Source organism: Gopherus evgoodei, chromosome 19 (assembly GCF_007399415.2).
Source record: "Gopherus evgoodei ecotype Sinaloan lineage chromosome 19, rGopEvg1_v1.p, whole genome shotgun sequence".
Classification (NCBI taxonomy): domain Eukaryota; kingdom Metazoa; phylum Chordata; order Testudines; family Testudinidae; genus Gopherus; species Gopherus evgoodei.
In genome coordinates, this window is record NC_044340.1 from 12,979,288 (window position 1) to 12,996,270 (window position 16,983).

General features: G+C 46.6%; 1 protein-coding gene across 1 annotated transcript in view; it reads right to left on the reverse strand.

The window, feature by feature from the left end:
- Positions 1-16,983, reverse strand: part of GRAMD1B (GRAM domain containing 1B) — a 205,079-nt gene that overhangs the window by 27,612 nt on the left and 160,484 nt on the right. The window contains 3 exon segments of the mRNA XM_030538132.1: positions 3,661-3,684; positions 7,075-7,095; positions 16,138-16,348. Of these exon segments, the coding sequence (XP_030393992.1) occupies positions 3,661-3,684; positions 7,075-7,095; positions 16,138-16,348 (256 nt within the window).

The following is a 16,983-nucleotide window of genomic DNA, read 5'->3' on the forward strand; positions in this document are numbered from 1 at the left end:
CATTAACTGGGTTGGGGGATTCCTGCTAGTGGCTAAGAAAGTTCCTGCTTCCCACACGGCTAGCTCTGTGCCAGAGATGGGCCCAAGCCCAAAATGGATATGAAAACTCACAAACTTCGGAGAAGATTGGATTGGTTCTGCAACCTGATCTCATGGCTTGAGCCCTCTCTCTAGAACGGGCTGGACCAGAACCCCAGATATAAACACTCCAAATCCTGGAAAGGCTTGACTCTGGATTTGAAATTTGTTGTTCATGCCCATTTTTACTCTTGCAGATGTTAGCGCCATGGCTTTCCCTTTCACCTCCATGATTTCCCTGCACTGGGCCTTATACTATTCCATACTTCCCTAATCTCAGCTCCTTTTCTAAGGACCCTCTCCTAGTGTTGCCCACTCTCACCATTTTATTGCAAGTCTCACAATATTTGGTATTTCTCTCACAGATCCAATGTTATTACATGACAATCACAGCTCTCATTTTAAAATAAAGTAAGATTCTTGCCCTCAAGGCTGTGGGGAAAAGCTTGAAAACATGATCCCTGATGTCTCCAAAACCAGGAGGCAAAGAAAAAGAACTCAACATTTATTATAGTTAAAATCCCAAGATCTCTTTGCCAAGCTCATGATTTTGGGAGCCTGACTTGTGGTTTCTTCCCAGTGCTAAGAAACAGCTCATCAGTTCCACAGGAGGGATGGTCTCTTGATACCCCATGCACAGCTAGCTGCATTCTCCAGGAGAAGGGGATTGGAAGAATCATTCCACACAGCACAATGGCTCTACCAAACACACCCTATTTTAAAAACAGCAGTGAAGCGATTTCATACCATCTACCACAATGCCCATAACACAGCTCTCTTCCCCTGTACGTAATAGCAGCATGAGTTGCTAAGCTATTAGGTTCCACTGCTGATAAACTCACGCAAGTGAGCAGTTTCGACCCATAACCACAGGTGCCAACTTTTGTTGGCGCCGGTAGGTGCTCATGCTCCAACTCCGCCCTCTCCCTCCCCCATTGGATCCCTCCCCAAATCCCTGCCCTGGCCCCACCTCTTCTGCAAGTGAGCTGCATTCCTCCTTCTCCTTCCCCGCCCTCCCACTGCTTTCGCGTGAAACAGCTGTTTTGCAGCGCAAGCGCTGGGAGGGAGGAGGGAAAAGCAGGACACGGTGGCCTGCTCAGGGGAGGAGGCGGAGGTGCAGTGGAGGCAGAGGTGAGCTGGGAGTGGGGGCGCGCCAGGGAGCTGCTGGTGAGTGCTCCGCACCCATCAATTTTTCCCCATGGGTGCTCCAGCCTTGGAGCACCCATGGAGTCAGCGCCTATGCCCATAACCAAATATCAGGGATGTGTGGGGTTGTTCTGAGGAGGGGAAGTGAGGGACAGAATTGTATCCCTTTGCCTGTACATGAGGTTCCTTCTAAGCTGCTAACATAGCCCCAAAGTTTGTCTATCCCTTTTTGGAGTAGGGCCCCAGCAGCCCATCTGGGGAGCTACTGCTCTGTTTTCCCCAAAGCTGGTTGCTGGATGCACCATTACCCAGATGCTCCAGGGAGGGTTGTGTGACAATACTGAGGCTAGATATAGCAAGGCAGGATTTTATTAGTGATATTTCTATACTGGCAGAGAGTATTTTTGCCAATATAGCTTCTCACTCAGGAATCCGATACAAGCTATTCTAGCAAAAACACTTTTATGCCAGTCTAAACTGCATTTACATTATGTGGGTTCGTAGCTAGAGCTATACTGGCAAACCTTTTCTAGGACAAAGCAGGCCTGAAAAAAGCTCCATCACCTTAGAGCCATTGGACAGGAGGAGATGACATACCAGACCACTTCTCTTACAACAAGAGACCTGTGCTAATGCAGACAGACAACTCTCTTAGTAAACAGAGCTACGTGACGACTCACTGCTGAACTCAGTCACTGCACACCCACACCTCCCTGTCTCAGAACTGATGAGCAGACACAGAGCACTTAAGCCCAGAAGAGGGACACTCTCAGGGAAGCCTGAGGGCTAAACGTTGACCGCAGAGGTCTGCAGGTGCTTAGTAATGGACTTCTAATCAATCAGGCTAATAATCCTGACAAGCCAGGACCCAAGTCTGCTGCTCCTCACCAATGGCTCTGGAAATGCCTTTGGCAGCTTTTCCTTTTCACTGCTTTTGAACTCAACCAGCCACCCAATAAATCCATGCTCCTCAACCTAGGAGATCTGAGCACAGGTGCAGGGCTGCATGTGTTCACTCCGGATCAGAAATGGGACGATATGATTCAGCCGCAGCCCACATTCTCACAGCAGGTGTGCAATGCAGCTTCCTAAAGTTGGGAAGCTCTTTGGAACAGAGCACTGGTCCCGTGAGCTCAGACTCGGTCAGGAGATCTGTTAGCCCCTTTACGACCAGGGCTGCTGGAAGCTGTAGTCTCCAGACAGAGCAGTTGACCAAGTGTCACAAGACTGGCTACTGGATATTATATAGAGGATTGCTGGTGGCTCAGCCCTGGGGAGATGAGAGCTGAAAGAACGCTCTCCACAGGTACCAGGCAGGAGGCATATGAGATATCTAAGAAAAGTCACCAAAGGAGAATGACATGTCCTCTCCCCTGCCCTGCTTGCTGAAAGCTGGAAGGGCCTCTGTTGGCTCTTGAGAGTTCTCTGTGGAAATCTCCTTAAGGTACTTAGCTGGCCCGGAGGAAAGGGACCTGAATTGGTACTGTATTTTAACTCTCAGACAGGGCACCTGCCCATCAGCCTACACCACTGACCACAGGGCACAGAAGGAGAAGGGCTAAGACAGATGGAAGGTCTCTTCCATTGGTTCTGTACTTTAAACTTCACAAACTATAAACTCTCCCCCCACTCCAGTTGATATGATCCTGATGCAAATCTCACATGCATCTCTTGGAAAGCATTGGTGGCACCAGAGAACACACCAGGAGGCAAAAGAAGGGTGAGTTCTAAAGTAAATTTTCACAAGTGGAGGCTGCTATTGTCTTGGAAGAAGAAAAGAGAAAATGGAACATGGGAGGGAGTAACCTCTACCGGAGAAGCAGGGACAGGTCCAAGTGGTGTTAAGGGGAGGGGAGATAACATAGCAGGCCAGACAGAAACAAGAAAACCAGTTGAAAGCAGCAGGAATAGGGCTGGTGCCTCCACAGCCAAGGCCAGTGTATTAATACAAAGCTTATGGGCAGGAGTGCTTCAGAGAAGAGCTGACTCCTAGGGTGCACGAGGCTCCATAAGTGAGGGTGAGAATGAGTTTGCATGCAGTGCATATGTACCTGTGTTTCATGTGTGCAGGTTTAAAGACACGCCCTAGAGCTGACTAAACTGCAAGACTACACCAAAGGTGAGTTCTCTAGATGCTCCCTGGAAGTGAACTCTTATTTATGGATCTGTCCCTGGAGGTGAGGGAAAGGGAAAGCGTCTGGCTGTCCCCAGTGCTGGAGATCCTGGCAAGATGTGTGGGAGGGGCTGGCCCAACATAGTGCAAAGCAATAGCAAATTACTGATAACTGTTATGCTATCACTAGCATTGATTCCCTTCCTGGAGCTCAGGTGGCCCATCCCCATTTCCACATTGCTGCTTTCATCGGCCACAATGGTTTTGTGGATTAGAACAAAAAATAAAATAAAAAAATCATGCAGAACGCAGCCAGTGCTTACTCTCCGGATGTGCTGTCTCTCATGCTGAAAATACATGGAGGAAAAACAAGAGAACAGAAAGATAAGATAGAGCAGACACAAAACCACAAGAGAACCACAGAAGCAGATCACACCAAAGCATCATGCAGCAGGGGATGGCTCCCAGCAGTCACAGAAACAAGCAGCTCTTGTATAAAACACAATGCCACCTTCAGCTATGGTTACTTTATTCTTTACATGCTTCTTTATGCCACTTCTTCACACTCCTTCTGCCTGAGCTCTGTGTTTCTGAACACCCGCACCTTTCTGTTCATGTCAGTCTGCTCTCCATACTTCTGATCACCTCTCCACCTTTTCTTACTGTCTGCAATCCATGTTTACTCCAATCCAGTTTGTCTCTCTCTGCACTTCTGACCGCTTGCCAACACCATCTGTCTACACTGCTTCCATCTGCCTCCAAAGGCAGATGTTGTCCTGTCCTTGCTTCTGTCCCTCTCCTTGCCTGTCTGGATGTACTGGATCCACACTAGCTCCCACTGGAGTCAGAGAGTTTGGTCACTGACTTCAATAGGAGGAGGTCTACTGTTTTCTGCCCACGTTGTCATCTTCAACCTTGCCTATCCTTACTAAACACCTTCTCCGACTAAAGAGGTCTCTTTGTCTACACCCCACCTCTCATGAGGAAAATTCCTGTTTCAAATCAAAACTCACTTCAGAACTGAATTAGTCAGCAAAGAGATTTTAGAGATATGGAGGATTTAAAAATAAATAAATAATGGTGACAACAGGAAGTGGTGGCCAGGCAGACGTTCAAAGTGACTGAGGGAAGGAAGGAAGGAAAGTGCCTGGAAAAGTTTGGTGTCTTTTTAGCTGTGCAATGAGAGAAAAGTCCTGTCTCAGCCCCTTAGACTCCCAGAGGAGATAGGCAGTACATACTGGAGGGTGGGAGCGGTGGATGAGGGATACTTTGGTGCAACATGATAAAACATCTCCTCTCGGTGATTTCCATGATTCAGCGCTCACAAAAAAATGCAAGTGCTGTACAACTGTGATGTGTACACAGCTCAACAGATTGTGGAATCGGTCAGACACAGGATCAATTCCTAGGGTATCTCTTTGCTATAACCTCTCTGGGGTCTAGGCTCCCAGGTTAAGAGGGATCTAATGCTTTGCTTTCTCCAGTAGTCAGGTTCTTATGTGTGTTGGCTCTAAATTCATCTTACTTTAGAGTAGGTGATCATGGACATTAGAGGTCTGTATCAGAGCCTCACAGATTGGCTGGAGGGATCCCAGAATTCTCCTAGCACCCAGCAGAGGTAGATACAGAATTAGGCCACAGGATAAGAAGACTTTTGAGACACCCCGGGAGAGGAGAGGGAAGGAGAAACAAGAAATCCTGGTATGCTCACTCACCTCTAGATATTTTTGGCTTTACTCTCAGGTTTGTTTTTTGTTTGTTTGTTTTTAAACTTTACTCTGCGTTGCCAAGAGCCTATACAGAAGTTGGGAATACTGTTAGCCAGGAGAGCCGGAACCTTGGGAAGCATGAAGCCAAATAAGCCTGGACTAAATCACTATTAGGTTAGCATGTAGTCTACATCAGATGACTTGGGAACCCTTAGTCAAGGAGCTTATGGATCCAGTTCAACACAGCATAGACACCACATGTTAAATCCATCCTTCTTCAACAAATCACTTAAGCATGTGCTTAACTTTAAGCATGTGTCCCAAGTTCAGCACATGTTTTAAGTGCTTTACTGAACAGCTATTGACTGCTGAATAGAGGACATATGTTCAGATTTTTAGAGGTATTTAGGTGCTAACTCCCAATGATTTCAGCAGGAGTTAGTTGCCTAAATACTTTTAAAAATCTAGGCCATACTCTATACCCTAGAAAAACCCAAGGTCATTGTCAATGAAGAGCCACAACTTTTGAGAGTCTGGACTGTGGAGAACCAGTAGAAACTGCCCTTCCCCAGAAAAGCTGAGGATGCAACGGTTCTTCTGCACTACCACTGTCTTCCTAGCTAATAACAGGGACACAGCAAACTCAGTTTGATGGCCTGAGATATAAGATATTGAGTGTTACACTGAGAAAGATATATCACCCAGGCCTCCTGCCCAGTGATTCACTCCTGCCAAAAACTGCCATGAACACTCTTGAAACTATGTACTTTTACCAAGTGTGCAGCCCATAAAAAGGGCCATAGTCTCAACTCTGGAGTTCCAGGGCTAGATTTTTAAAAGTGCTCAGCTCCCAATAGCTGCTGCTGTCTGTTATGGACACTTAGGTGTCTAAAAGGGAGCTGAGCTCCTTTGAAAATCTGGCTCTGAAGTCTCTTTATCCTAAGAAAAGTTCTAGTAAACAAAGCAGCCCCGCCATGTGCTTTTCCCATGACCTGCAGAGACCACCTTGGGGCCTGAGGAGAGTTCACTCTCCATGTTCTATTCAGTCCTTGGCGTCTTTGCTGAGCTTTCAACAGAGCCCCACTTTAGTGACTATTGCTGAGGACTTCCTTTTGATGGGGCAGCCATCTGTTCCTAGGGCAGCTGAACATCTGCCACCTAAGTCACAACTTTCAGCAGCTACTGACCTGAGATAGTGAGCTAGAAGGGAAAGGCTCCATTCCCCATGATCAATCCTTGGAACATGCCAGGCCCTTTTTAAACTGTGCACTTTTCCCACCCGATAGTCTCAAAAAAAAAAAAATCTCTAATTTTCCACCTAGGCCCAATTTCAGGAAAAGTCGTAAGTGTAGTAATTGCTGGAAAGGCACTGTCTCTCCGATGAGGTGTTAAATGAAAGATGCTAATTTAACATGTCATCTGCATAGCCACTGCACGGCTGGTATCTACTATCAGACCCTGGGGGAGGGCGGAGTTCATCTGTGCAAGGGAAGCTGACGCTATTTGCATGGGGAAAATCTGAAAACTGACAGCACTGTGCCTGCAAACGCTGCCACTCATGATCTCAAACGGAAAAAAATATCAGATCAAGGCAGAAATGAAAGACAGTTTATGTTCCTGCAAGCTCTGTGGGCAGGTGATTACCCTCCCCCGCCTCCAACTCACTCCAAAAGGGGTGAACATATTCATATATTTGTAGCTCTGTTTGGTGCTATATAAAGCCAAACTCTATTCTATTCCAAGGAGATCCAATGAGAGACAGGATCGGGAGATCCTGACTATGTACGTGCAGCAGGAAGCCTGTGGCTGAGAGGACACATTATCTGCTCCCATTCTTGGAGGCTCTTCTTTCTGACATCCCTCCTTTAAGAAGCCAATCCCCTCTTGCCAGCTCTGAATCAATCCCCACCCCACCTTTTCTGAAATGATCAACATGCCCCAATGCCATTGCAAAGCCCCTTTTAACTCAGCCCACCTTCCCCACCACCCCCACATGTACCAAGGGACAAGAGAAACTGGAGTACTTACATTATACCAACTCTGGCTTTTCTGTAAGGACAAAATAAAAGAGAAGTATTAGTTATTGCAGAGATCTTAGTATGAGAGAGAGAGAGAGAGAGAGAGAGACTGAGACTAGAACCCATCTGGTATGTACAGCATAACCATTCAGCAGAAAGTGGGAATAAAGACAAAAGACTTTGGTGGGTTTCAGAGCAGAGCCTAACATGTTTATTCCCAGTTATCTGAGTTAAGAACAAACCTAGAAGTATGAGGTTATAGCAGGAGGCAATTCAGGTGCTCACACACACACACACATACTTTGTAATCATTTCTGCAGAACAGCAGCAATTAGAGCGAATGATCACCAATCATTTCTATTACAAGCTTCATTTTCCCACAGGCCTGCTGGCTAGCTGATAAAAATGCCAGCGTGTTCTGAGACCCCTTCCAAATAAACACTTGAGGAACTACTAGGGTGAGCTGGGAACTTGATTTCACTTCAGTCACTCGCAAAAGGCATCAGACAGACCCTCCAAAAGATTTGGATGTGGAAAGCAGCATGTGAAACAAAGAGCATGAGAGAGAGAACACTACAGTAATAGAAGTGCTCAGCAGAGCTGGGCAAAACTGATGGCACATTTTCGCATGAAACTGATGTGAAGAGTTTCTCTGCCCCTCTGCCTGTGATTTTGCACCCTGTCATTGAGACATTTTGCACTGTTTTGGGAGGCCGGGCCATTTGTCACATTTGAGCACGCAGAAAAACCAGTTCAGCCGGAAAAGTCACGCTTGCCTTTTTCAGTGGGAGGTGAGAGCAGTCAGATTGCAAGGGGAGGGAAAGCAATATGCTCTGCATTCCGGCTTGGTGTCCCAGGTAATACTGCTAGCGCTTAGGAGGCACTATCATCCTCCTGAGACATGCCTGGAAGTATGATTATCCCCATTGTATAGATGCGGAAATGAGACATGGGGGGCAGTCTGGTCTAGTGAACTACAGAAGGAGCTTGGATTCAGAGCCCTGGACTCTCTTTGAACCAGACTCGCTCTGTGACCTTGGTCAAGTCACTTCACTTCTCCAGGCTCCAGTATTCCCACCTGTAAGAGGGGGCAATTATATTTATTATCTACCTCCAGGACATTGGGAAGCATAATGCTACGGTGGACTTGATCCGCAAACTCTTCTTCATGCAGATAGATCTTACTCAAATGAGCAGTCCTGTTGACTGTGCTGGGGCCTCTCGTGACACTAAGGATGTACAGGGTTGAGCCTGTTTGTAAATGTAAAGTATTACTAAGGCTAGACAGTACCAGAGAACTCGGGGGAAAGGAGGCTCCATTGACTAGACCATGCTACCTCTCGACACCTCTACACACCCTGATCACTTCATATTGTTTGCAAAAATGCTACAATTCTACTAACCTGACGATAAGCTATTTTTAAAAATCTTTTTGCAACAAATACTTGGCCTATGTCTAGGTACTGGGAACAGGATTTCGCTACCTCCACTTAGCTTAGAAATGCTACTGTGCTATTCACACCATATAGATATCAGGGCAGTTTTGAGTTCACATTGCTCAGATCAGGCAGCACTAAATGTAATCTGTCCATATCTGCCCCAGGCCAGGCAAGAACAGACATGCTTCAAATGAACATCTTATTAATTTCACATTCTACAATACACGCTCGTTTTATAGACAGGGTAGAGAGTACATAACTCTCAGCTTGGTACTGGCCATGAGACCTGAATGAAATGATCAGGCCTGAATACTTCTACATTTTGAATCAGGAGATTAGCTTTTGAGGGAGGCTTCCCAGAATCCTTTGCATCAGTTCCCGTGTGAGTTGAACCAGAGACAGGGATAGCAGAAGACTCACAACCCACCCCAGAAAAATGCTCAACTCCCAGTCCTTCCCCCACCCCTCCACCTTTCTGCACAGGTCCAGAACTTTACAAGCACTCAGACTTCATTCATGGAGCCAACCCTACTCAAAGGCCCTGTGCATCCTTGGACATTTTTTGAACCACAGCAAAAACACCACAAGAACATGCAACCAGCTGTGGCCCTCACCCCTGTGGAGCAGAGTTCCTGAAAAACAAAGTGTCCGTTTCTGGGCTCTCCACAAACTTGGGCAGGGGAAAGCGAATCACAGTGAGGACAGATCTTCAAGACACAGAAACAACCATCAGCTTGTGGAGGGGGAAAATTCTCACTGGCTACATCCTTCTGACTCATCCCCTTTCCAAGGCTAGTCTTACCAGCTGCTTTTCCTCCCAAAGGGAGTCCTCAGCCAAAGGAGCAAGGAGAAAACCACTCTTGTCCACAAATGGCACAGAGACCAGGGGCATCATGTGGCTCAATTCTTGCTAACAATAGAGTTTGTCTATCCACCCATTCATCCAGGGCTGGTTCCAGGGTTTTTGCTGCCCCAAGTGGCAGGGGAAAAAAAATGCAATCGCGATCAGCGGCAGTTCCAGCGCGCCGCTTTCTTCTTCGGCGGCAATTCGGCAGCAGGGACCGAGGGACCTGCCGCCGAATTGCCACCGAAGACTCCAACGTACTGCCCCTTCCCCTTGGCTGTCTCAAGCACCTGCTTGCTGAGCTGGTGCCTGGAGCCGGCCCTGCATCATCCAGAACTCATCACCATGGCATCTGGGTACCTGAGATGGAGAGGTTCTCATGCCGATTTCTTTACCCTAGTTTGCAACCCTCTGGGTAGCGCAAAGCACAGAAGTGCCTGAAAAGTAACCCCAATCAAACCAAAAATCAATCAAACCAATCAAACCAAAAATCACAGGAAAATGAGGACTTTTCTGCCACTGAGGCTGCTGAAATGAGCTTGCATGTGCTGTAGACTCAGAGCACTGCAACGAAGATTTCACTCCGCTCTGCTGCAGCAGCTGTAGCAGCCTTAGTTGCTGTATTAAGGTAGTGTCATTTTTTTTCTAGGTGAGTTTCCCTCCAGACCTGAATTCTCTCCTGTATAACTATAACCCATGTTATAGTTTCTACAGAAAACTCAGTAGCTGGGCACATGCTCTTGTTTCTGCATTTATTCAACAGATCCACTGTCTATTATATTTCCTTTACCCTTTTTCAGGTTGCAAGTTCATCTTGTTAGGTTTATTCCTATATTAGGGATTCGTTTTCTAGGGACTCTGTTTTACTTCTGTCAAGGTTTGGTTCGATGCATGGAAATAATTTTGAGGTAAGAGGGAACTTTAGAAGCAGCAATAAGATCTTGCAGAAGTGACTTGAACCTACATCAGGTTTCCCTAAACTTCTCCCTGAGCCTCCAGTCTCCTGCCATTTGTCTGCTCTCAGAGCTCCTATAGAAGAATTCCAAGAGGGGAGAGATTAGAGAGAGCACAGACTGAAGGGAAATGGATTATGGGGTGTAGAAGCCTAGGAGAGAGAGAGAATAGGAGTTATGTATGGTGGAAGCACGTTACAGGATGCTGGAGGACGAAGACTTTTGTGGCTTCGGGGAGGTTGATGGACTTCTCCTCTTGTGCACCAGAGTAACAAGCATCAGAGAAAGACCTCACAATTTGAAATAATCCCAAACATTTATATAAGATGAAGATTCCTGCTCACAACTTCAGGAGCCTAAGCTTAAAACTGTCTCCTGGCTTCATCTCCAAAGCAGGTTGTGCACTGATTTCTTTACAAGGTGGGAAGGAGTCAGGATCAAGGAAAGAGTCCGGAAGAATCAGTGGGTGGATTAAAAAAGAAAGAAACAAGTTCTTACTTTGATCAGGTTAAGTCTGTCATACTGGAAAAAGAAATTGTCACAATCAGAACTGAAAGGAGAAAAGGAAATAAATAATATCTATCATAAATGGTGGAAATAATCACACACAGGACTGAGGAGAGCTTCCACTGACCCACAGGACACAGCACTACATAGACACAGAGGGGCAGATGCCAGGGGAATCACAGCACACAGTTACTCATCTTTGGCAGCCAGATAACACTTCTCATGGTGCTTTGACAAGGGAGGAAATGGGACTCTTCAATGAGTCTTTTCTTTATATTCTGCTACATCTTTGTAACGTAACATTTTTAACAAGTACTTGCTTGGGTTAGGGACCACACTGTGTGTAATGGCAGCTCTGCCTTGGTAGATGAAAGGTAATACTATGGGTAGGAGGCAACAGATCATTCAGTGTCTGTATGAATTTCAGATTGCTGGCTGGTACAACAGAGGTGGTTCTACCCCCCACAGAGTCAATGGAGGTCGTACCATTGATTTTAATGGGAGCGAGATCATACTATAGTGCTGCTGCCAGAGGAATCCAAAGCACTTCACATATTGTACATAATGCAGCTCCACCCTACCTTCCAGGAGGCATGAAAGCAACATGATCGACATTTTACAACTTGGGAAACCGAGGCACAGAAACGACCTGCCTAAAGTTACAAAATTAGTTAGTGGCAGAGCTGGGAATAAACCCTGGAGACCTGACTCCCAGTCTAACCACTAGGTACCTTTTCCTTTTAACGCTACTCAGTTATCAACTATTGAATTTCCACTACCAGGCTGAAGCTTCAGAGACTAAGGGTATGTGAGATTCCCAGTTCAGGAGACATACTCATTGGAAACAGACACTAAACAAATGTAGCTGCAACAACATGAACTGTATGGGGGGGGGTGGGGGCTGGCAGCCCCAACTACATGCCTGCCAAAAACCCTAGGGACATCCCCAGGCCAGCTAGCCCACCCCTCAGCTTGTGCTGCCCCATGACTATACGCTGTTTAGAATGCAGTTGCTCGATATGACCTAGCGTGAGCATCTCCACAAGCGGGGGATCAGACCCCCAGTTCCCAGTGCAGACATACCCTATATCTCAAGCACCTGCTTGTTTTATGCAATGATTCTCCAGAGGGCTCAAAAGGCTATGTCGTACACAGAAAGCTCCAACACGCCACCCGGGGCCAAGACAGCTAGAACCTAATGCCTTTGGGGACACACTGAAAGCTCATCCTTCCCATAAAACCTAATAAATAAATAATATTTGTTTGTATTATTGTAACACCTAGGAGCTGTAGCCATGGACCAGGACCCCATGGTGCAAGGCACTGTACAGACTATATTGACAATATAGATCTATTTTATCCTCACCATTCAGACTCAGCACTAGGGGGTGAGTGGGATTAATTGACTCTGAGTGGGGTCACCCCTTTTTATAGGCAAGAGGAAAAAAATAAAATAATAATAACAAACTGTTTATATTTTAACAGCAAAGCAATAGCTTCTATCCCCTGTGTAGTGAGTATACCAGCTGGCTGGCAATCTAAGGCCGAGGTGGAGCAAAGTGTCTGATTGCTGCACTGGTGGATTGGCTGAGTTTCACCTGTTAGCAATGGATGGGGTAGAAAAGAAACGTCCTGAGAAGCATTGTTACAGGCTTAGCCAAATGATTCAAAATAACAAGTGAAGAGGCTCCCTCTGATGGTGGAACTGTGTCATGACAACTAACATGAAACCGAAAAATTACTCCAGTACTGTACAACAATCACAACTGTATAAACACAGTGTCAAATTCATGGGCTCAAGCTGTTTCTCCCCCCTCACCAATCTGAGCTGGTTTGCATAGGAAAGTGGCATATTTTTCTGCTTGCAAGACGAAAAGCTGAAATAAAACAATAAGAGGTTGAGAGATGAAATATGAGTTTATTCATCCTGCATGTCTGTGTGTGTTCCCACTGCTATCTTCCATGATCCTGGACCTGGACACATCATCATCTGAGCTGAGAGAGGAATTTAATCCACTATGTTCATTAGCCTTGAGCTTCCTTTCCCCACACTGGGCCACCAGTGGGAATTCATCCTGATCCAAGACCAAACTCTCCTGAGGTCAGAAGGGGTTTCAATCTTCGTAATCAGCTCCACCAGAGGTACCCCCTCAGGACAGATAGATTGTGAACGCAGAGATGGACACAAACTGCCTGCCCGTCTATTGTGGACTGTGCTCCGAACTCCCTCATCCCCATTTCAGAACTCATCTCAGCTTTATTGCACTCTTGTTTTTGCTAATATCATTTAGAATATTTTGTTCTCATGAAAGCAGGAGTCGGATGGGAAGTGGATCAAGCTAGCACCTTGCTGTGTGTTTTAAACACACATCTATGCCAAAGCACTTCCAACTTGACCTGTCTATCAGGAGTTCACCCTGCCATTCCAGCGGAGAACTTACACAGTGCTCTCCCAATGCACCTCCATCCTGACCTGCCATTCCAGTGGTGGTCAATGTCTCAGCACCACCTATCCCACCCAAATAGCTCTGTTAATGCTCCTCCATTTGCAGCCCCAGCAGAGCTCTCTGCTAGCCTGTCTGGGGTTTCCCCACAGGATTCTTTTCAATCCACCTCAATCCCGATTTGCAACATCACGTCCCACAGGTAACATCTCCTGAGCCTAGACTCATAATGCAGGGCTGAACCAAATTTTGTGATGTGAACAAATGAGGGATAGGACCATCAGTTTCAATGTCTACTGGGAAGTAACCCAGCATTTGAAGCCACGGTCTTCCCTGGGGAAAGACCAGAATTTTGGGACACTAAGACATTCAAACTGTTTCACTTTAGTGCTTTATCCCCTAATCACCCCATCACCTATTTTATTTTTTTATGATCTCCAGAAGGCAATTTAGTTGTTGCTCAGATGTGCAAAAATTCAAACCCAAATACCCCTCCCCTCTGGGAGCTGGTTTCTTACCCTGATGAGAGACTTTTTCCATTCATACCTTTCAGAGTGAGCCCATGAATTCTCAGGGTTCTTTAGGAAGCAGGTCTACTTAAGGAGGACAGCTGTATTCTTTTGAGGTCACTGATCTTTAATATTCATGTCACACAAAAAAACTGACTGTGATCAATTGTCATGAATCCCCCACCTCAGAAAGGGCAAGTGACCAGTCATAAAAGTAATGGAGAAATAAGAGAGCCCAACTGTTATGAAGTGGGAAGAGGAGAAAGATGGTGCTATGGGGCTATATTACCCATCACAGCTCGGACAGTTCACTCTGCAAACTGAAAACGAGTCAATGTAAGGTTAAAAGAAAAGCAAATAGCAAAATAAATAAACTACAGGGTCAAACAGAAGTAAAATAAAGGAGTGTAATGAATGGGCCAGTTCTCATGCCATGTGAATGAATATTAATGAAATCTCAGTGATTTCAAGCGAACCCAGCCTCAAAGCTACAGGTGTTGGAGTGAGTGGCTGCTAACATTCCCACAAAAGCACTGGGAGAATATCCCATTCTGGGGGCCATTTCCCAGCACTATGGGGAGGATTTCTGAGTGTTAAGACAATTCTACGGTGGAGAATGGGGAAGAAGAAAGAAAGCTTACTTTAGAGAGGCGCTTGTGTGACTAAATCAGAAAGAGAGCATGCAGGAGGGAAGAGAGAGAAATTAAAAAAAAAAAAAACACAATTCACAAAACAATGGGAGGAAAACCCAGAAATACAACAGGAAACATTATCTCCTTCCTTTTCCTGGTTCAAATGGGCCATAAATAAATATAATGCTGTCGTAGCCAGTGGGCTGGCAGAGCAGGAGACCAAAGTCCTCTATGTACAGAACAAGCACGGCACGGGCAGCGGTGATGCAAGCTTCCCCTTCATTGCCCCTTACAAATGTGAACACTTCACCAGATGCGACCTCCTCTTGGGTGAAAAAGGAGTTCAGTCTCCATGGACCAGTGAATTTGGGGCTTCTCTGCTGACACTGACAATGAAAGTGGCAAGGATAATGGTTTGCATGAGGGGGGGCGGGGGGGAGGTTTCCTCTATGATTCAGACAATTATCCAATGATGAATTGGGCTGAGAATCCACCAGTTCATTTCATACAAGCCAGAACGGTACGGATGTGCAATTGCTGGTGATGTTCTGATGGCATTCAAGGCAAAATGTTTCACCTCATGAATTTTGAAAAGCCACAAACACTTCTGAGCAGTGAGTTTTCTTTTGACAAACCCTAGGGCTGGCATCAAAGCTTCTGTTCTGTTCACACATGCCTGGGAACCTGTATGTCACTAGGCATCACTGACCACCGCTAACGAAATCAGCAGGGCGGACAGGCCCATCCCAAATCTCCTTGCACATCCTCGCCGAGCAATTTTCCCTTTCACTCTGTCCGTACAGTGAGGTTCACGCTGCAGCTGGCTCCAATAAGGTCATGAAAATGGTAAACCCAGCCACCTTCTGGACTGAGGGTACCTGCACAATGAGGGGAAGCAAAGGGCTTTTTATACAGCTCCTTCAGCTTGAGGGTGTCAGGACACACTGTGGGCGGGGCTCGCTACAGAGAGGCCATTTATGTCAGCCTCTTCTTTCCTTCCTTCCTGCCATGTCTTTTTCCTGAGGAAAAGGTGCCGGGCAGTGCAATGCAGCCATCAAGAAGATTCACGTCAGTCACTGGGGGCCCCTGGTAATGATCAGCAAAATCCACCCCGCTCCCAGTTTGGATGGGATACACTGGTTGTGAGTAATCCTGCAGCCAAGGAAGCCTGGGGTTCTGAGTGGACGAGTGCCCTGAATCCCATTTATGGTCTCAAACTAGGTCTTAAATGGGACTGACGTTGTGCCTAGGACCTGTGTCAGCTCTCAGCGCAACACGCATTTCATCCTCAGTGAACCAGAAGCTTCTCAGAGCCCCTTCTGGAGCCCTCCTCCTCAGTTTGTGCCACAGAACCTCATGATGAATGGCTGAAAAGGGAGGTTTGCTACAGCTGGCTTTCAAGGTCCCACTGGGAACAGCGCAGACTCCCAGGGAAAGGGGACATGGGTCCCAAAGCTTCAGCCCATAGAAGCCATTACTGAGCTGCAGTATGGGCACGCTTGCTAGAGCAACCGGTGCCTTGTGATCTGAGCTTAGTGGAGGGGAGACAAGGGTATATTTAGCACATGCTCAACTCTGTCCTAACCAGTCAAGTGCCCCTGTAGCCAGTGGGCACCTCAGCAAAGGTTCTTGGGTAACAATGAGGGGAGGAGAGAGATGCAGAGAAGAAAGGCAGAGAACAAAGAGTAAGTACAACACTCGAGTGTATATGGGAGGAGAGGTGATCCTTGGGTTGCATGCCTCACCTTGGAGTTCTTGGCCCCACTGCGGCCCGACTGAGCGGAATAGCTGCGCTGCACACACTGCTCCGGAGTGGAAGGGGATTTGTCTGAAGAGTGGTCTGAGCCTTTCTCCACCATGGCGTCTCCTTGGGAGTCCTGTGGGGTTGGAGACCGGGAACGTTTGCGCAGGATGGGGGAGCAGGCAGGCGTGCTGCGGTTCGAGTTACTGGCAGTGCTGGGTGGAGAAAGAGCACAGTCAATAGCCATATGCCAAGAGGAGCTGAAGCAAACAGCAGCTATATTACCCACACCACGTATAGGTTAGGTTAGGACAAGGGGAGGTAGTGCCATGCAGCTTCTCTGTAAGTGCTCTGGCCAAACTTTGCACACTTGGCTTCCTGAATCTAGACACCTAATGCCAACTTTAGGACTTGTCTACATAGAAAACATACCATTATAAGCTAAAGTGTGACTATAAACCAGTACAGTTATAGCTACAACGTCCTATGTGGACCCACTTATTCCAGTATAAGACGGCCTTTTTTGTTTCGTTTAGCTTGTGTCATTCGGGAAGGGGTTTAAGCTAAACTGAAAAAGTCCCCCTTATTCCAGAATAAAAGTATCTACCTGAGGGTTCACACCAGTATAACTATAGCTGTACAACTATACTGGTATAACACAAAAAACTTTCCTTATAGACAGGCACTTAGGCTCCTAAGCAAATGGTCTGATTTTCAGTTCCCAGTGAGGTTACTAGAAGCAGCAGTTACACAGCATCTCTTCAAATCAAGCCATCTATTTAGGGGCCTAAATATGGCATCAGGTCCCTAAAGTCTTGCCTACACTAGAAAGGGCTCGCTGGTTTAACCA